At 41.1% G+C, this 21,078-nt stretch overlaps 1 protein-coding gene across 1 annotated transcript in view; it reads left to right on the top strand.

Moving 5' to 3' along the window:
- DHRS3 (dehydrogenase/reductase 3) overlaps positions 1–14,594 on the top strand; it is a 32,257-nt gene extending 17,663 nt beyond the window's left edge. The window contains exons 2-6 of the mRNA XM_086764502.1: positions 6,476–6,619; positions 6,913–7,032; positions 7,773–8,011; positions 9,037–9,162; positions 10,376–14,594. Coding sequence (XP_086620628.1) covers positions 6,476–6,619; positions 6,913–7,032; positions 7,773–8,011; positions 9,037–9,162; positions 10,376–10,460 — 714 coding nt within the window. The 3' untranslated portion in view covers positions 10,461–14,594. The remainder of the gene's footprint in view (positions 1–6,475; positions 6,620–6,912; positions 7,033–7,772; positions 8,012–9,036; positions 9,163–10,375) is intronic.
- Positions 14,595–21,078: the final 6,484 nt, after the last annotated feature.

Genomic DNA, 21,078 nt, shown 5'->3' with positions numbered 1-21,078 from the left:
TCACTTTCCACTGTGGGAATCGAGAAAATTTTGTCACTGGCCTGCTTTGTTTGCTTACTTTTATACAAGTGTCATTGAGGGGCTGGGTTAAGTATTTTGACCTACTTCAGGCATCAAAAGGTTCTTTTTCCTTTCTAAAGCAAAGATTGGCTTTTCACACTGAAGGGCCACACCTTTCACTCTTCCAGTAATCTGTCTTTAGTTGGCCTCTCCCAGGAGGAACTCCTGAAAGAACTTGTCTGACTTTGCCCTGGGGGCAGCAGCGGGGAAGGAGTGGAGAAGAAAACCCTTCTGCCATTGACAAGCAAGCTACGTGAACACTGGAGGCTGTAGGATTTAGCGTCCTTTTCTCATGATATGCAAAACTCGGCCAGGATTATGGGATACACTGGAATGCTTTTCTTTGGAGGACCAACTGGGAGTTAGTACTACCAGGCTTTGTAAATACATGGGGATAAGACTGACATGCTTCAGTGGATTATCTACACTTTGTACTTCCTAAAAGTATGCAGGAACTTTCCGTGTTGGGTGCAGAAAGGCTTTCTCTGTTTGAACAAAGGTAGCAGTCTGTGCAATTGCAGATACCAGCTCAAACAGAGCAACTTTTGTTTTGCTGGGCTAGGAGGGAGGTTGAAAGGGGGAATGAAATGTGGTGACCTACCAACTACTTCCTATCTCCGCCGATCTGTGGCGAGGAGTTGTGGTTGATTTGTGGAGGCAGCAATAATGAGATCAGGCAGGAAGGGCACTTTGTGTCTTTGCAGCACTTTAATCTTTCAGTGTCTTCAAACTGATACAGAGAATTGCTTCATGAATCGCAAAATGCAGAAATTTTTGGAGTGGAAGTTATGTTTGCTAATCACTAATGCACATTGCTGTGTTGGGAAAACGAAGAGTGAACAATCTGTACAGCACAGATAATCCAAAGGGAGTGTCAAGAAACGGCACATGTCAGAAATGCTTTTTTTTGTGGGACACCTTTCCAGTACTGGTCTAGTTCACTGGAGGGATAAAGTCGAGCACAACGGGCTTGCTGAAGATACAGTGCCAAATTAATTGACGATGTCAAAGGGCAACATTCCTTTGCTGCTGTTCTTGAATTGCGCTAGCTATAAAATCGGACAAAACGAGTTAAATAGCCTTGTAAATGATGTAAAATTAGCTCTAGCCTTGTCGCCTGCACCAATAATATACTTAAGACTCTAGAAACATAGATCATGTATGTTGCAGTTGATAGCAGCTTCAATCTAGACCAGTTTATATAAATTAGTGGCTTTATCTGATTTTGTGGCAGTCAAAAGCATAACTCTTCACAGTGAAAATCAGGATTTAAACCTGCTGTCGGATCTGGGGCTTTTGGCAAGTAGCCAGCGCAGGCCTCTCACAGAAAGTCTTGCCTTAGTACAACAGCAGCTAAAACCTTCCCTTTGACTCCCCTCCGACCCCAGGGCATGTCTCATTAGCAGATTAAGTCCAGAGTTAAACGAGTCCTCTGGGAGCAGAGGATGCAGTGTCTGCTGAGCCTGCCGCTCTGGCTGAAATGATTTTCCTAAGGCCAGATAACTTGCTAGAGGGGAGGAGATCTAGAGATAAGGTTTGTTTTGCAAAATCTGCTCATGAATAAATCCTGGGAAAAATCTGCACTAAGCTGTGATGTCACAGCCCTTACCTACTTTTAAAGTTAATTAAGAGGAGGGTGTGTTGAGTTCCTCTGTCATCATAAATCTGTTCTTCCGTATGGCCAGTGGTAGGAAGGCTCCCGCCCTGCCGCTGCCCGGGCTCTCATCGCCTCGCGCCAGCCGCCTGGAGCAGAAGCCATGGCTTTAGCATTCCACCTGCCTCCCTGACTGCCAGCACCGGGGTCACCCAGAGGTAACCGCAGGGCAGGAAGCCTCCAGGAGCAGGCCTGCCGCAGCGGGGATTAACCGCCTCGCTGGGCTGTTGCCCTCGACAATTTTCTGGTCAGTAACTTTTTGAAAGGAGAGCGTGTCTAGTGCACTAGGGAGGGGCAGGCAGGAGAGGATGACGAAAGATGAAGGGGGAGAAGAAACAGGGGCTGGATTCTTTCCAGGACGGAAAACTGTCTGTCCAAGAACTTATCCAAAACACAAATTAAATATTCCTCTATCCACCATTAAATTACCGTGAGTGAGTGGCTGTGCAGCATCCTGACAGGCTGTGTAATAAGGAACACCGTGTCTCTTTTCTCCATTATTCCTCCGCATTTCCCTCTGTCCCAGACTCTGTGTCTGTAAGAGTCATTCTCTCCAGGACTTAGCCTCCACTTGGGACACACTTACTGCCAATTTAGAATTAAACTTAAAAAGGAAAGGGGACACAGACCGGACTCTGAGACCCACGTCCACATTTTGACAATTGCTCTTCCTAATAAAATGGACCATTTTCTGACTGCAGATCCAGAGTAATTACAAACGCAGAGCCCTCAAATCCAAACTAGGGCAGGATAAAGCTAAATGATGCCTTTCCTGATGTTGACTGAGCAGAGAATAAAATAAGAGTTCTTTGCTTGCATGTAAAGGGAAGTGCCAACTGCGCAGCTTTAGGTTAACTGGAGCTCATGGGGCATCAGCAAAACACAAGCCCAGGCCCACAGTCATCCGTCGGTTCAACAGTAAGCAAAAGTTTTTGTTAGGAGCACTGAGAACATGTGTGATTATCACTGAACCTTAAGCTGCCTAGCTGAATGGTTTAGTGAGGCCGTTACACAACCTTATGACAGCAAACTGTCAAATTGCAGGTTCTGCAGGAGATGATTTTAGGAGAGCAGGGGACAGATGAGTAGGTTTGTAGAAAATCTTAGGAAGCAACAGTAAAATAAAGACCTAGAAAAACATAGGTGAAGCTGCTGCAAGCAAGAAAAGAAGAGAGGAGTATTGCCTACACAGAAACACTAAGCTGAAGCCCTCTGTAAAGACAGAGTCCAGGAGCACCAGAAGCCTCAACTATGAGGCTAATGCAGCAGCTAAGAGTCTTGTCTCTGTAAGATCTGCTATCCTAGGAGGCCAGGGGGAAGCCCGTGCCAATTTAATTTGGCCAGATGTAAGAAATTGAAAGTCTCATATGATTCTTGTAGGAGCAGTCAAGCTTGAATTTGGACCAAAAACATGTTGTATTGAGTTCTGAGTTTTATCCATCTGTAAAAAGTAGCAGAAATTACAGCAGGAAACCTCGCTTCCCACTGTGTCGTTAGGGAACTTTCACCTCTCACGAAAGAATGGTCTTTTATTTACTGCTTTTCTCTTACGCAGGCTGAAGCCTTCACCTGAGTGTGAACAGTATCAAGGACACGAAAGCTTCCCATGGAAAAAAAATCATTACTGAAGTTAATGCTGTCAGCAGGATAACCAGCACATGCTGTCTTCCCCAGATGGCCCAGATTTCAATGGGGTCACCTTGCAAGACTTGCCTGTAGGATATTAAGTGTCCCAAAGTAACTGTTGGGGCATAAAAAATGTTATATCCAAGAGTTGCATCACAGACAGATGTTCCTTTGACAGGTTGTCCTTTGCTTAACTGTTCTTCCATGTATATTTCCTGACATTCAATGCATCAGTGGCAGCTCTTGGGAATAGGAGGCTGTATGGATGTTTGAAACAGATTAAAGTGAAGAGTGAGTGATCTACTTTTTATTTTGCAATAGCAGGGTGAAACCCTAGAATGCTAGGCATATGAGGTCAGTTTCTTGCCTTACTCCCCTTCTCTGACACCTTCTTTCTCTCTTCTTCCTCTCCTACCTTCCATCGCTCTTCAACTTGTCAGTTGATTTTTTTAGTGTCTGCATTTCACTAATCCAGTCCTGCTAGGAGGCTGAAGTTCACACTGATGCAAACTCTGTCAGCATCAAACTTGATGCTTTTTGTTGACATTTTGTAGTGTTTTTTTTCTCCGCTTCCCACAGAGATGTAGGTTGTGAAAGAGAGAGCAAGTAAGTGTGTATGCTTATAGTTGAACAGTATTTTGTAAATATTTCCTGAAAGCTTGTGATATTTCTCACATGTTCTTGATTTCCCTTCAAGTCTGCAGAGTAGGCATAAGAAATATCACCCTGTCTAGCTCTGAGTTCAGAAGCCAGTAAATAGCCATCGGTTTTACAAGCTCTGTAGATGCCAAAGCCTGATGGCCAAGGTTGGTAGGCTGAGGCTTTTGAAGACAGACCAATACACAAGTCACATTTTTAGCCATAGGCTTTCTTACAGTTTTTTGGGTCTAGTCACAGCTTTTTGCTTAAAAATTAGTTCCCCTGAGATAAGATTTCCCATGAAATGGCTCTGGCGTGTTTATACATGCTCTGAAGTTTATGGTTAACCAATTTAAAATCATAGAATCACAGGTTGATTTGGGTGGGAAGGGACCTTCAAAGCCCACCCAGTCTAACTGCAAGGAGCAGGGACATCTCCAACCACATCAGGTTGCTCAGAGCCCCGGCCAACCTGGCCTGGAATGTTTCCAGGGATGGGGCATCCACCACCTCACTGGGCAACTTCTGCCAGTGTTTCACCACCCTCAGTGTAAAAAAATTCTTCCTTATATCAAGTCTGAATCTGCCTCCTTCTACTCATTAATCCTTTGGTAATTTTGAGCATATAAGTCTCTCAGTCTGTGTGTGTTTATAAATCAGATGTGCCTCTGATTTATAAAATCAAATTAATTGTGTATTTAACTCATTTAGGAAATGGTTGAGGACCCAGGTACTTTCACATCTTAGCCTTGCTTAGTTGCACTGGAAGAGCCCTTTGATCCTGCCAGAGATTGGTTTTCATGCCAGTTATAAGATAAGCTTAACTAGTCCTTACAAATAAGCATGTTAAAACTCTCTGCAAGAGATTTGTTGTGGAGAGAGAACACTGCTGGTCCTAAATTTTTGTTTATTTTGCTGTTACTAAGTTAATTGAGTGATATAATTTAGAGTATTTTTTTCTGTTCTTTCAACTTTTGGAAAACTCTAAGATTATTAAATCTTTAAAGCTTAAGTGCACCTATTTTTAACCATTAAAAAATCAATATACCAGTCAGATTCATACTCAGTACACAGTGGTATGGGAAGCAAAAGTAATCCTGGATCCCAGGTGATGAGGCCACTGCTTGGAAACAGCACTGTTCTGAGAGCAACAAAGCTGTTTCCATTTTTATAGCCCATTTCCCAGTCCCCTGATCAGAATAAACCTGCATTTGACTATGTGAATGTCCTCATTTTTTTTTTAGTACTAAATAATAATTTTGCATTATCAATGCTCACAATTGCAATTGTGAGCAGTAGCAACCTTTTCTTCTTTCTCTTTTGGACCTTGCTGTTTGACTCACTGAGCAGTCAGCTGATTTCAGTAACAAACTCTGTTCAGTAATTTATTTTTTGCAGAATGACAAGTGACATAACATGATGAATGCTGGGAAGACTTAGCTTGAAGAGCAGAAGGGACAGATTGATTCATATGTAGATGTCTTAGGTAACAGAGATGAAATTATATTCCTTCCAGTAGCCTTAAAAGAAATAGAAAATAAGGTTATATACTAGGAAAAAACTACTTTAGTTAAATCTGTTTAGCTGTAGATTAATGTTTGAAAGACAGTGGTGGAAGCACCATCTCATACTTGACACTAATTGCTAGGAACAATCATACTAGATAAAGCTCTACAATGAAAGCTAATGAACCCGGTAACTTTTCAAGTTACTTCTATTTCTGACCTCCATGATGGTGTAGAAATACAGACAGGGTTGTGCTGGTGATGTCTTCAGTACATATCAAATCCATGCTATGTGATTTGAATGATATGTTTCCACAGATACTCAGAATTGTTCTTTGTACAAGAAGTATTGTATCGTTTTTACTGTGTTAAATGGAAGTGGCAAGTGAAATCTTGCATATAGTAGTTGCAAAATAAATTCATGCTTGAAATTTCTCACTTTAAATGTCTGCATTAGGATGAACCTCTTGTTTGAAATGTATGTAGGGCTCCAGCCTGCAAACAGCATTGCAAATAGTTACGTATGATATGCTGGAAAAGTATGTTTTACTGCAGAGCAGATACTGTCTCCAAATGGAGAACAAGAAGTAAACAACATACCAGATATACAGGAAGGTCTGTGATTTTAGAATAAATGCATCTTTTTGTGTGTGTGTATAGCAAAAGCAGGGATAGATGTGAAATTTGATGATACAGAAGATTTGCTGAGTGTCATGTTAGGCTAAAGGTCTGATTTTTTTTGTGTTAACTGTTGTGTTGCTTGTAAAGAACCTGCAAATAGAGCATCAGGCTTGAGATACCACCAGGATACTCAAATCCCTTCCCCATGTAATAGAAAACAATTATTAGTATTAAATAAAACGATGCAACAGGGCTGGCAGTGAAAACACATCAAAGATGTTCATCAAACTGTTGAAATTAGAAGCATGTTTTAATTATTTTAGATTTGAAGGAGAAGCAGTTTGACTCTAACAAAAGTTTCTTGCTGCAGATCATCCTGTGGGGTCGAACTGAGAAATGCCTGAAGGAGACCACCGAGGAAATCAGGATGATGGGGACAGAATGCCATTATTTCATTTGTGATGTAGGAAATCGAGAGGAGGTCTACCGGCAAGCCAAAGCTGTGCGGGAAAAGGTTAGTGTCTGTGGAAACACTGTTTGTGGGCAGAATTTAGTAACGACTCATATTTGATGAGGAAAAAAAAATACATTGGGAAAAAAGAAGGGTCATCATCCAGATTATGTTGTACAAAGTCTAGCTACCTGGTTTAAGTGATCCAGAAGGATTATAAGACCTATAAACAAGGAAGTCATAAGCTATGAAAATAATAATATATTTAGGCAATAATAGATATTCAGATATAATGGTGACTGCTGATTCTTGAGGAGAGATACCAGTTGTAACAACTCATTTGGGGTTTTTTGCAGGTGGGTGATATCACCATCCTGGTGAACAATGCTGCTGTGGTCCATGGTAAGAGCCTGATGGACAGCGATGATGATGCACTGCTCAAGTCACAACACATAAACACCCTGGGACAGTTCTGGGTAAGATAAGCTCTTGTATCGTGTGGATTCAGAATTGGGAATGAGAGCGACAGATTACAGCCAGTAAACACTTGGCTGCTACTATGTCTTTCTAAATGATGCTTCGTAAAATCAGTCTGACATGAAAAGGAGACAGGAAAAACAATGTGAGGGGCAAAGGCCAGAGGAAAGAAGTCTAAAAATTTAGATTTTTCCAGTAGTAACACAGTATTTGATGCTCTCGTATCCCCATTCTGTGATTTCTAGTAAAAATTTGATTTCTTTTGAGAAAGCCTGAGCTCACTGAGGGTAGTTTTCCATACAGTGATGTGTATGGAACATAAGAGGAGCATGAGACTACGTTGCTCAGGAAAAGGAAGCTAGTGTGAAACTCACTCCATTTTGAATTAGATAGCAGTAGTAACAAAATTGCTTCTTGTGACTTCATCATTTTGTTGAAGACTTTATCTTCTACAAGAAGTCCTTAAACATACAAAGCCTTCTGTTCATGGCCTTTGTGGGTACTGCTTGCTTACGTGCTATGAAAGATTTTCTTTTGTTTCTACACAAACTTAGCCTGTTTAGAATCTTTCAGAAAGCAACAAGGGTACTCACCCATTCCTTTCCCAGCATAAGGAACAACACAGTTTGGCTTCTTGTCTCCATTTCACTTTGTTTTTTTCAGTAACTCTTTTTTTTTTTTTTTTTTTTTAATCTATGCTGAGCAAACCTTTTTTTTTTTTTTAAACTCTCTTCTTCAGACCACCAAGGCATTCCTGCCAAGGATGCTGGAGTTGCAGAATGGACACATTGTTTGCCTGAACTCTGTCCTGGCCCTGTCAGCCATCCCTGGTGCCATTGACTACTGCACCTCCAAAGCCTCCTCCTTTGCCTTTATGGAGAGCCTGACCCTGGGGCTGCTGGACTGTCCTGGAGTGAATGCCACAACAGTCCTGCCCTTCCACACCAGCACAGAGATGTTTCAGGGCATGAGAATCAGGTCAGTCCAGGGGAACTAGAATAAAGCATCTCATTTTAAATGAATCATCAGAATACACTCCTAATTAATGCTTCATTTAGTTAAGAGAATTTGATGTCTCATTTGGCTGCCTGGGAACAGAGGGTCACTCTAGGCCACCTGGGACTCATCGGACTAGTTCCCTCAGTTTGCTGGCGTTTTCATACAGCCTGCCTGTACCGAGTGAGACAGTCGCTTCTGCAGAGAAGACGGAAAGCTTTTTCCCTGAGTGTATTTGGTCCATACACAGCCACCAGAGAGGGAGGGGAGGCAATCTGGAAATTGAGGTCATTCAAAAGGAGCAGTCTACAAATTACTTGAGAATGAGCAGTACAAATTCCTTCTTTATTCACTGAAATACTTAATTATTTCCCACTGAAAGGAATAACAGCCACTTACTGAAGTAAGGCCATTATTACCTCTTTTTTACCTCAAAGAGAATAAGCTAAATTCAAAGACTAACAGCTGACCAAATTAATCTTTTACTAGAACACACTAACCTAGAATTTGTGCTCTCTTAGTCAAGAAAATATACAGTATCAAGCTATTGCTGGAGGTGGAGAAAGCCTTACGATTAGTATTAAAAGCAATGGGGGAAAATATTTGTCTGTCACCTGTCAAGAATTTGGATCAAGCAAAGAGCAACAGAGAGGAAGAGGAAAAACACCAGCACTGAAGAGGCAGCATCTTGGTATTGGTTTGCATACAGCTTAAGAAAATCCCTGAATCAGGGTTCTGAATACACTCTGCCACTTCTCCCTAAAGGCACAGACTTACACATTCTTAACAGTTTAGCTAACTCCGTAGTACTGGTTGGAACTGGACTTTCTGCTTTCCAGTTTTCTGGCTGGAACTGGAACTTTCTGCTCCTTCCAGCTTGCTTTGGGGCATGTTTGAGTGCCCGTAACCAGTGATAGGTTAGTGAGTAACAGGACTTGGACAGTGATATCTCAAAGAAGGAGTTTGATTAACAAATAATTATTTTATTTTTTACTTTATTTATTCAGGTTCCCTAATCTTTTTCCTCCCCTCAAGCCAGAGACAGTGGCTAGGAGGACAGTAGAAGCCGTTCAGATGAATCAAGCATTCCTGCTACTTCCATGGACAATGCATGTTCTTGTCATCCTAAAAAGGTAAATATTTCCTTTGCCCAGCAATAGCCTAGCCAGTTAGGCACGACTGGCTTAGTCCTCTGTGTCTGCCCACCAAGGCAAACCTCAGTTTGCCTCTAACCCGATCTCCAGGATCAGACTGGTTCATCCCTTCCCATGGAAGACACTCATAGAAGCAAAAGGGAGAAAACTTTCTGAGATTCCCTTTGTAGATGTTTTCCCTTTTATGAAACCAGTTTCACTTCCAAAATTTGGATTCCTGAGGTCTGAACTGGTATTTGTATCTAAGAAATTTCTTAACAATTAACATGTGCATGTAGTTGATTTTGATTTAGTAAGCCACTCTTTGGACTGCAGGCTTTATATTGTAAGGGATTTCTGTATAATAAGGTACGTACATCACAGCTGTATTCAGAGAGCATTGCTTGTGTTAAAGCAATTAAACTCTGTAAAAAAACATTTTTTTTGCATATGATTAGGACAGGAATTTTGAAGTCCCTAAGGAAGGAAATTCATAACTTCATATCCTGAAAAAAACTAAAGAAAAAGGACATTTAAAATTGTGTTTCCATGCGAGTTTGCTCTAAAGCCTTTGGAAAATCTGCTTCAATCAGGAACTGAAACAAGGCCACGAGATTTCTGTGGATAATAATTACAATATTGTATTTCAAACAGGAAAAAATAATTCACAATAAATGCTTCGCTCTGAATGTGAAATTTGGGGTACTCTCAAAAGTTCCCAGAAATTCTACATACTGGAAAAGGGCTGTTTTCCTCTATTGTAAGAGTTAAGCATTTATTTTCCATTGCAGTAGCTGTCAGGAAATTAGATCCATATCCATCCCTTATGATAAGGAGGCCACATGCCTAGCACAAGTAGATGGCAAGTTAACCAGATTAACTCAGTTTAAATTTGTGTATTTCTGAGTGCAAGATTCTGCACAATGTTTGGGAGGAATAAAACATGATGGTATCTTCCAAGTTACAGTTTTTATAGACCTTTTGGGTAAATGTTCTGTAGAAAAGGAACAACTTGATGTAACTTTCTCCGTTTAGGGCCGCTTATAAAGCAGGATAGTGACACATGTTTTGTCTGTGCACTTTCACTGGGTCATTTTTGAGAACATGTGTACTTATGTATGTGTGTACATAAACGCGTATTTACACGTCCTCTGATGAGAACAGACTAAGAGGTTTGTCTGGTCTGCTTATTTTCTTTCTGCTTCTCCTGCAGCATTCTCCCTCAGGCAGCACTTGAAGAAATCCACAAGTTTTCTGGGAGCTACACCTGCATGAACACTTTTAAAGGACGAACATAGACTTGATGGTGCAAGGACTATTCCTCAGTGAAATCCAACACAAGCATGAAAATCCTGACAAGACTGTGAATCAGCAGTCTTGGCTCCTAGCCTGTTCATGTGACTTGCGCTGCTCTGCGGCAACACATTTCTTGCAGGTCATATCCATAGTAACATGACCTTTGCACAGGATTGAATGACTAGACCATGGACCTTTGGAAAGAAAAACAAAAAGTGTGAAATGTTTATATGATGTTTAATTCTTTAGAACTCAATTGTTAAATCTACCCATAGTTTTAAGATGTAATTTTTGTTTCTGAAGTGTCTGTAGGCTGTCTCGGCTGAGAGGCAGCACTTCACACCCCATACTTTGTCCCCTCTCTTCAGAGGAACTGCAATTACAAACTGCTACTGGTTTCATTTCAGCTTCTTGAATGAGGAATTTAAAAAAAATACTTCAAAGAACTAAAAGTTAGGGACATTTAATGTAAGCTTCCTTCCCTTCCTCCACTTTACACCCGTTGATGAAGCTGTTCCCAGCTCACGTCAGGGAAGGAGCAAATTGTGGAGCAATGTTGTCTTTGTTTAAGGCCACCCAGGACTTCTGCCTGGAAGGACTGTGCTGGGCCCAAGCAAGCTGTCTTACTTCACCTGTGAAGGCTGGAGAGGAATGCTCAGTCAGAACAACAGTTTGAATAGTGGAAGATTCTTTCTATCACTGAATTCATATGTGAAATTTAATTGTCTCTCTGAATATTTTTGTTCACTTATGATAAAATATATATCTATTTTTAGCATTAATCCCAGGTTGCCACGCATGTAGGCAGCATCGCATTGGGGATGAACTAAATCTAGAATTAAAAGTAGAGCCTGCTTGTACAACCATGCATTCACTGACATAATCCATGCGAGGAAAATCCATTGTATCAATCTGCACAGTGAAGTAAGTGCTCTAAAAATAGAAGAGACAGCACTGTAGCGCTCATGAAATGGGAAGTTTGGAAACACAGTTAGCAAAGACCGGATTAAATGCATGTTGAATTCAACTGGGAATACACCCATTGTTTTTTTAGGGGCATTGAATCAGGCACTGATCAGCTGAAAGTGATAAATACTGAAATGCCAGAAGCAGCCAGACGTTATTTATTTTTGTAATGATATATTCTCTGTGACAGCCTGGTGAGAGCAGCACTGCATTCCTGTGCCAGATGCAGGGTGCAGCACTAGGCACAGTAATGTGGTTGGAACATATTGGAACACTGCTAAAAGAGAAATTAATATAATTGCAGTACAGGAAAGTAGCAAGCCTAACTGGAGAACACCCGAATGAAGCGCCTTAAGGAAGGCTATGTGGTTAAAGGGAAGAAGTGAATTTAGGGCTCCTGACTTGAATTTCAAGCTTTTCCATCGCTGTCCTGTGTGACCTGGGGCAAGCTGCATAATTTCAAGGTGCACCGTGACCTGCAAAGCAGATATTTCTAGTGTTTCCTTACCTCAAATTTGTAAGTCTCACTACCTAAATGTTTGTCAAAAGCTCAGCAGTTCAAATGGAACATGCTATAGAAAGAAAAGCAGTATTTCTTCATAAACCAAGAGGTTCTGTACAAAAATTTAGAAGAGGAAAAAACCCATGTGCTGGAATATATCATCTCCTGAAAGAGATCTGAGCTACAGCAGAAAAGCTGTGAGCTGTATTTGAGATATTCCTTTGATTCTGCCATGTAGAACGGAGGCCAGCTGCTTAGGTGCAATGATGTGAATGTTAAAATCTGAAGATTTTTACTGCAGATCAGTAGATACATCTCTTCATTAGCAGTTCAGGAGGAGGATATTGCCAAAAATGCAATTGATGCAAGCCCCTCTGCCTGCATGGGTGTTTTGAGGAGCTCTCCTCTCTGGGTCAGTGCTTTCCTTCTAGTGCAGAACATAGAAGCTGTAGCACTGTGCCAGCTTTGAAAAGATTTCTTACAATGGAGTTTTGTTTTGAATTCCTCGATCTCTGAGGCTCTCTGGAGAGGCTGAAAAGAAACTTTGATCTCTGTGACGCCCGCCCTAATATATGCTTTCAGATTTACTTTTTGTCAGAAGAGACCCAGTTCATTGAAAACAAAAGTGCAATGAGGGGACAACCTTTCCAGGATCTGCCAGGAGTACTGAAGGTACCATATTTATCAAGAGACCCTTGGAAGGGGAAGGGATGATTGTACGTACCTCCCCTTATGTGCTCTAATCCTTTCTAGTTTCTCATTAATCACACTCGGGCATGCCAGGCTTGTAGGCGCAAGAGCAAACAGAACTGGTGAAAGAGGGCACCTCTGTGGTGTCCCCCTTAAATTAAACCTTTTTGCTGAGATTCTAGTCATCGATGACATCCTAATGCAAAACTGAGGTAAAAACTAGTACACATATTTAAATTAACTCCCCACATATCCCCAAATCCTGTCCCTTAGACGAATCTTTTCCTGCACAGCATAAAAGATGTTCCCTATCTTCAGAGGTTGTTTTACATTCTAAGTGCTGTTGATTTCTTTCTAACCAATATAAACAAGTCAGAATGTAGCTGAGACTCTTGTAATCTCACTCCTCTCGTACACACACAGAAACTTGCGCCTCTCTTTCCCTCAGGGTCTCTCAGCGGACAACAGGTCAAATAGCAGTCACAGTGGGGGAGAGGTATGCAACAAACAGAAAATGAGGAAAACATTGACTTTGCTTTTCAGATAGTAAGGAACAGTTGAGTAAGAGAGTTTCTTTTCTCTTTTGAGTGTTGCAAGATAGAATTGCTCTCCATCAAGTCAGTTACTTGCAAATTTGGATGGATACATGTGAAGACTTTTTTTTTTTTTTAACAAAAAGGCTCCTCTGGAATGCTTGCTGAGGTCTGTTGTCCCTTTTCACATAAGGTTAGTATTGGGTAGTCCTAAAGTGCTGCAAATGTGGACAAGCTTTGTTGAAGCCTAAGGCCTTCTCAAAGGAATTTCCGCCCTTTGACTTATTTTAATTTTGGTTTTCCTTGCTCTCTCCACTGCCTCCTGCTTTCCACTACACAATTATTTTTTTTTTCCTTTCTATTTTCCTATGTCATTACTGCACTTTTCAGTGCCACCATCTTGAAGCCAGATGTCATACAAAGAGTCTGGACTAAATCTAAATCAGGGCATATATTTATTATCCTGCTGGAAGAATCTAGGTGAAGCTGTAGGAGCAGGTCACAGAAGTTTTATGTGAAATTAGCTAAGCTCTTCCAGGTTTACTTGCTCCAATCTGTGAAGAAGTAGAAGACCCCTTACTATAGGTTTTATACAGGAGATGATTGCTGCTGTTTTAAAATTGGAATGTTAGAGAATTGTTAGCTGTTTTGGGACATATGTTCTCCTGACATAAAAAGACCCTTGTTTAAATGGGAGGATTTTTCAGTTCCAGGTGTTTTCAGAGGCTGGTGTTTGTACAAAATAATTTTCAGAATTGGTGAAGCTTGGCAGGGAGAGGAGGACTCCTTTGTAAGTAAATCTGGTTCCTCATGTTCAATATTTGATTTCATATTTTGTTTTTGATGAGAAAAAAAAATCATGTTCCCTCATGCACCCTCGGTGAACTTTAAAAAGGTCCTTCCAACTGTATCACCGCTGAGGCATGTTTTAGCCACATGAAGAAAAGGAGTGAGCCTTGAAAGTGGGAACTATACCCTACCTACTCATCCATCAATCTGTTGAGGTTAAAAAATGACAGAGTCCATCTCTATGGTTCTTCTAGAACTTCACAGAAAGTGCCTGGGAGAGTGATTGTGATGTTTGCAAAGAGAAACTTGTACTTTTCTGTAATGTGTTAATTAGTGTGGGTGGATATGATCAGATCTGGTCTTGCAAGCCTTTCAGACAACTCCCTGAACACTCCCACCCTTCAGGTATTAACAGATAGCACTGCACTTGCCAAATCTCATAAAAACTCAGTAACAGACTTAATGCAGGCAGAGCGTAAGTGGGTGCATTTATTTCAAAGAGAACACATCTGTTTGTAGCAGACATTAATTTGGCCTAGCATTTTCCTCTAGCTGAAATGCAACTCTTGAGAAAAGAATACAGGGTGAGCTTGGATCATCTATTTTGGTTTTATTTCTTCATGTGGCTTTAATAAAGTTCATCTAGGTGACAGACACTTTTTTGACAGCACTTGTTCATAAGTTTCGGGGTAAAGCAAGATTACGTCAAATGCAATCTTTTGCATTTTTCACCACGTGACCAGCAGCCCTGGGAATCAGAATATTCTGCATTGCCTTTGTGGCTCTCACCCCTCTGGTGCTAAGATTCTTAACCCCGGTGTTGCTTCTCAACCTACTGGAGTTTGGAGACGATGAAACCTGTCAGACGCAAGCAGGGGTTACGTCTTCTAGTGGTCAGAATCCTCTTCGTCAGCATGCTTTACTGAAGGAGATTTTGAGATATGAATAGTGGCAAGCACCTCTCAGATTTTGGCAACTAACTTAAAGAAACACATGAAGAAAACCAGGACTTCACCTTCTCCCTGCTACTTATTCTCTTTTATCCAGTGTTTCCTATGGGAAGCTGGCAATTCAGTCACTTTTCTGACGGATAAACTGCCCCTCTTCCCACCCTCTATTCTACCAAGATTGCTTCAGTACCTTTCTTTAATACCTTCAGGGAGTTGACAGCTGCAACAGAAACTGCCCTTTCTGTATTCCTGAGGAGAGTCAGGTCAGCAAGGTACTGTGTTGGAGAGAAGACCTCCTTTTTGATGGGGCTGAGGTACCTCAGCCTGTCAACTACAGATGGAAGAGACAGGACACAACTTGTGTCAGTTGTGACTGGACACAACTGGTACTTGCCAGTACCATAGAAGTTAGTGAGTTCCCCCTGCTCCTGTCATCTTTTCTTGAAACATAACACCCTCCTTTTTTTTTTTTTTTTTCTGTAACAGATCCGTCAAACTTGATGCTTTAGCAGAAACACATACATGATCCAGCCTGTGTGGACTGGATACAAATGAAAAGAATAGACTTCTGAGGAGACAATTCATATCTTCACACCTTCCCAAACTCATTAGTTCCTTATGCTCACCTTTGCTATGGGCATCATGACATAGTAACCCAGAAAAAAAAATCAAAGCAAGGGTATATCCTGATTTTTCTGCATAAATCTAGAACAGTTCTTCCTTAAATGAGGGAAGAAAGCACTCTAATTTGAGCTTGAGAGTGACCGAAGAGTAAGTAGATGAGAAAACAAAATGGAGGATAATTGCAATCTTAGGGAGAGTGTGGTGGCCCTAAACAGAGGCAAGCCACAACCTTATTTGTATGAAGTTATATCCAAATACGAAGTCTATAAAAGAAGTGTGTTGTTACTCCGGCTCGTTCCTATGGGTCACCGTGCCCTAAAGAGCAGTCCAGTTACTTTGTAGTTTGCTGGCTCATAACACCTCAATACCCTAGTTAGTGTTTCCTGTCTCTTGTATTTTTGAGGAAGGGAAAGCAACCCTTATGTGTAAAGACAAGAAAGGGTCAGTTTGACTCACCGCTCACTTTTTCCTAGCCAGCTGCAGAGGCCATCCATCATGCCTAGGTATTACAAGGACATGTGGTTCGCCGGCTTGTGTTAGTAATTATGCTGACCTAGTGCTACTAGGTAGATGTGGTTCCGTTTCCTGGTTTTTTTTTCTTAAGCAAAAGCATTTTTTAAATTTGAATTTTATTTATCTGAAATAGTTGCTTCTGTATTGTACGGGATTTTCACAGACAGGCATCCTAGGCATGAAATTTCCCTGACTATGTCAATCAAATGATAATGAAAAGAATGCAAAAGTGAAAGGTTGCTGTTTGATATCTTCCCCAAGCACCTTCTTCCCCAAGCAATGTGGAATTAATGTAGAGAAACACTGTAAGAATGTCAGTGCCTTAAATCTAAACATCTCAGAAGCATGCTGGCTTCTGTATGAAATGACCTTGGCTTCCAAAACTGGCTTCCTACGTGTTTCTCAGGCAGTTTGCCTGAGACTGCCTTACGTGAGCAAATCACGGTGCAGTAATACAGAGGAAGACTGCATGGAAAGCTGAGGTACATACTGAACAAACTGATTTAAAATTATGGTCCCACAAGACACTTTTGGAAAAAAAATAGATAATGAGATGACACAGGGTAGCCGGTACAAAACTACTGTGGTGAGCTTTCTAGTTGTCCTTAGGTGCCTGAGAGTAGCCTACATGACTCCCAGAAATCCTGCCTTAGATTTGACCCCTGACTGGTTCCTTCCCTTGAACCACCATGTGCAAACGTTGGGCATTGTTGAATACATTAACTGAAATGCTTCTTCATCTTCGTTTTTTAGCATCAGGCACTTTGGAGCATACCCACCAGTTGCTGCTTCTGCTTCGGGCTTTGCTATTCCTCTGATGAGTGTTCCCAGATTATTATCCACCAGTAATATTAGTGTCTTTATGCAGAGAGAGGAATGAAATAAATGCAGGGCTGATATGGTTTCTGGAATATTTTGGCTATATGAAAAATGCTGTCATATGGAATAAGGGTTTATAATAATAAGGGCTCATCTCAGAAGAATGTTAACAGGAGATGGAAATGGTCATAATGGAAAACAAGTGATATCCGAACACACAGTTCCTCTTCCTGGAGCCCGCTGGGAATGCTGATTTCATGCAGACATGCCTGAGCGAAGTTCACTCACATGGTCATTATGCCCCCTGCAACTTTGCCTATTCCAAGTAATAGCAGAGGTGACAAGCTCATTGTCTCTGCTCTCTCAGCTGCTGAATGTAGAAAAATAAGTACTTAAAAAAAAAATACATCCATCAGAGAACAAAGCAATTCTTCAGTGTCAGCCTTAGATAATAGAGAAGACTCAGGTACCAGAAAGAGAAGCGGCAGCATCTCCTAGCTGATTCCTTGAGGTGTCAGGCCACATTTCCCCATGTTAATAATAAATAAACTGTGAATAATGTGACTTACTCAAATCAGCAATAGGATTACAGAGAATCTGCTGAGCTATTGCTTGGCTTTGTTTCCCACCTTGTGGTCTCTTCTGGACTCCCATCAGGGCTGCAAATTCACAGAGAACACTTGCAGACCTGGGCAATATTTTATTACTGTTCTAAGGTCTACGCAACAGACAGTAGAGAGAGTCACCAGCAAGTAATATCATCTCTGCTTTGGTGGCTGAATAGTCTGTAAATATCAATATTCAAATATTCTTGAATAGTCAGTGTTAGCGACCTGACATGTTTCTCAACTGTATGCTGTTGCAAAAAAAAAAAACTTCTTCACCCACATCAACTACTATGATACTTTTGAACCCTAAAACACATCCAGCTCCTCTGTTGTCCTATTGGCATAGCTGGGGTTTAACAAGGTTTAATCAAATGAAATAATAGCCTTGAATTTCCTTAGGAGGGATCTGATGCTGATACAGAAAAATAATTAAAGAAAAAAAAAAAGTTGATGTCCTGCAGCAAAAGTTGCTACATATGTTAAAAACCAAAGAGGTCATGTACAAACAGCTACATGTAATCATTCAATAGAAGGCTCTGCTTCCATCCTTACAGGGTTACAGCATTGAGCCTTCTGACCTCATCTCGGGTGCTGCAAACATACAGAGTCAATGTATCCGCATTCCCACTCTAAAAATAGGCTTCCCGATACACATCCCCTCTGTTCATACAAATTACAGGAGTGTAGGTTTTCTTCTGTGAAAACTATAATTTGTTTTTTTTTACTTCAGACAAGTACTCGTCACAGCTCTCATTCCCTACATCAATTAAGAAAATAATCTTAATTCTTTCAAACTCTTAAGCCCAGTATTTACGAGCACTGGCACTTTCCGACTGGAGATGTCGCATTTCCTCTGATGCAATCTTGCAGGCAGCGTTGCAATCTTCAGTACTTCCCCTGAAAAACCTCTTCGGATTTTCAGTCAGATTTGCCCATTGTACAGAATGGGGAAGTTATTTTCTGTCTTTCTTCTTCAGTGAACTGAGTTCTTGCAAATGAACTCTCAGAGAAGACCTTCTTTTGAATGAGCCACAGGAGCCATGCTGAGTTTATTTTAGTTGGGTTTGTATTAGGTCGGATTTTTGCTGATCCCTTCATTTTTCATCACTTTGCCTGTCTCTTCCAATTGTTCCTGTTGGGGAGGACTGTGTTTTGAGAGTTTCTGGGCCAGAATGCTGCGCATGCAGATTGTTCATCTCTCCACCTTCCCTTCAGTCAGTCTTTCACCTGCCTGTGCCGGTGTCCACACCTTCTCATATAGGAACACTGCAAACTGCCCTAAATATCTTCGAGATTCGCTTCCTTTAAAGCATTAACTGTACCAAAAGCCCAGAGCACTACCATTGCTCCTGCCTAATGAGTTGATAACTGTATATTCTTTTTAACATCTTCAGGATTTGAATTTGAACTGGGAAGGGGTGTTAGGTAGTGCTTGCCCAGAACATCACTTTATGGTTAAAGGGGGAATGATAAGCTGAAAGTCAAGCAATGAAAGAAGGAAGGTTTGCTGAAATGGGCAGTATGTGCATGAAAATCCAGAGTGCGAATGGTAGGTTTAGGTGCAACATCCTGGCTTTTCTGGGCCAAAGAATTGACCTGTAGAACTAGTGGCATTTATAGCTCAGTACTGAAGTAGAAAATAAACAGCCAGTAAAGCACATGAACCCTTTCCATCTGTCCAAATAATGGCAATATGGTGCAAGCCCTGAATTGCAGGGCACTCAGCACTGCTGTTTGATTTCTTCTGATAATTTACCATTTAGAAATATTAAAACAGGCTGTTCTAATGAGACCTAGAACTGTCCTTTGGCAGTATAAAGTGCATATGTTGGATATGCTTTAAGGCTGGGTGGGCAACTCATATTCTAGTGATGTCCATTACAGCTAGCAGTGCTGTTTGACAGGGGTGATTCTTCCTGTAAAATCAGCCTGTTTTATTTCAACGGGTTATTTTTTTAATACACTTCTTTCAAAATTTCATTTATCAAATGCTTTACATACTTAATGGTTCTCTGCCAATGATTTGCTTGCAAGCTTTTCACCATAACTACTACTTTGAGTGCTTGCCATTCATTAATGTAGTTTTCCCGTGGAACTGGCCATCCAAATCACATGGTGGCTCTGCTTTCCCCTGACTGGATGACTTCCAATCCCACAGAAGGCTTTCTAGGGGCTCCAGTATGTCTGACGATGACTGTGAGATGGCTTCTGGCAACAATATTAATGCAAATGCATACTTGAATGCGTTCTCATGACATATTCCAATCTTGTGATCAAAAACGTGCTTAAAGACATTTTCAAGGGAAAAAAGCTAACTTGGGATACTGTCAAAAGTGCATTTGCCCTTACTTATAGCAGGAAATATTAACAGTTGGGTTTTGTTTCTTTCACTGGATTCACCTCTCTTAGCTGCAGATCATCAGGGGGAAAAAAAATCACACCATGCTGATCCTGGAAATAGTTAATTATATAAAAGTGACCTCCTGACATCAGGGCAGGGCATATTTCCATACGAGGGGAATGGCATTGTGATTTTTGGGGATTTGTTTTGCTGCATACTCACCCCCAGTTCATTTACAAAAATAAAACTACAAATGGAATAAAGTTGTACTGCCACTCAAATTTGGGAAGTGAGCAAACGCAGAAGAGCAGAACGTCTGAATGCACTGAGAACACCGGTGCATCAGCAGAAAGGCTGCGCTTGCTGCTGAGCGTAACTCAATTCACCCGATGGTCGTATTCTCCCTCTTCACTCTGACTTCTGAATAGAGATTTGAAACTCCTGTACCAAAACTGCAAGCAGAGTATTTTAACATACACCTTTGCAAACCTTGCCCTAGCAGAGCATTTCTGTTTCTATTTTACACGTAGGGTGAGGGTGAAACAGAGCGCTGTAGAGTCCTGCCTGGTGTCACAGCATGGGACGACATACGATTGCACTGATAGTATAAGCCTTAGACAAACCCCAGTGGCCAGTTTGTAATTGGGTTTTCACACTTGTACTTGACCCTTTCGATTACCACCTCCTCTTAATGCCATAACTGCAACACTTCCATGCCTTAAAACAAAACACGGCTTGAAAACCTGGCCCTTTGGCTCCTGCCTGTCAGCTTGCGAGGTGTGTTTTGGGGGAAGAGATCTGCTGTGCTAAATTGGTCTAGAAATGCAAAGGTTCCTGAGGATTTAATCGCAGAAATGTTTGTTTGGGGGCACTCACGATGGATTTTTTTCTTGGAACTTGTAGCCTTTGTTTGCATTTTTCTGTGGTATGTGTTTACTGATCACTTGCGCTGCACATGCTGTGAGAAATAAACCATTATGTTGGTATGTTTTTTCCTTTCTCCTGCTTTCATTCTTTTTACCCTCTCCCCCCGCCCCCTCCAAATCCTTACAATTCCTGTCGTTATTTGATGTTAACAGAACAAAAGAAATAAATACTTGAAAGAAGATACAAGCAGTGTTTCTGTTTTACTTTGGAGCTGCTGTGGTAACTGAATACCAGTCTGCAAGGTCAAAAAAAAAAAAAAAAGAAAGAAATAAAAAAGAAAACCTCAGCGCTCAAACCACAGGTTGCGTTGCCCATTGTAAAGCAATTTTCAGCCCACATGCCTAAAGAGCACAACAGT

This window comes from Chlamydotis macqueenii, chromosome 21 (genome assembly GCF_036417535.1).
Source record: "Chlamydotis macqueenii isolate bChlMac1 chromosome 21, bChlMac1.mat, whole genome shotgun sequence".
NCBI classification, from domain to species: domain Eukaryota; kingdom Metazoa; phylum Chordata; class Aves; order Otidiformes; family Otididae; genus Chlamydotis; species Chlamydotis macqueenii.
Note: the sequence above shows the minus strand (reverse complement) of the source record. Positions and strands in the feature narration are given on the sequence as shown.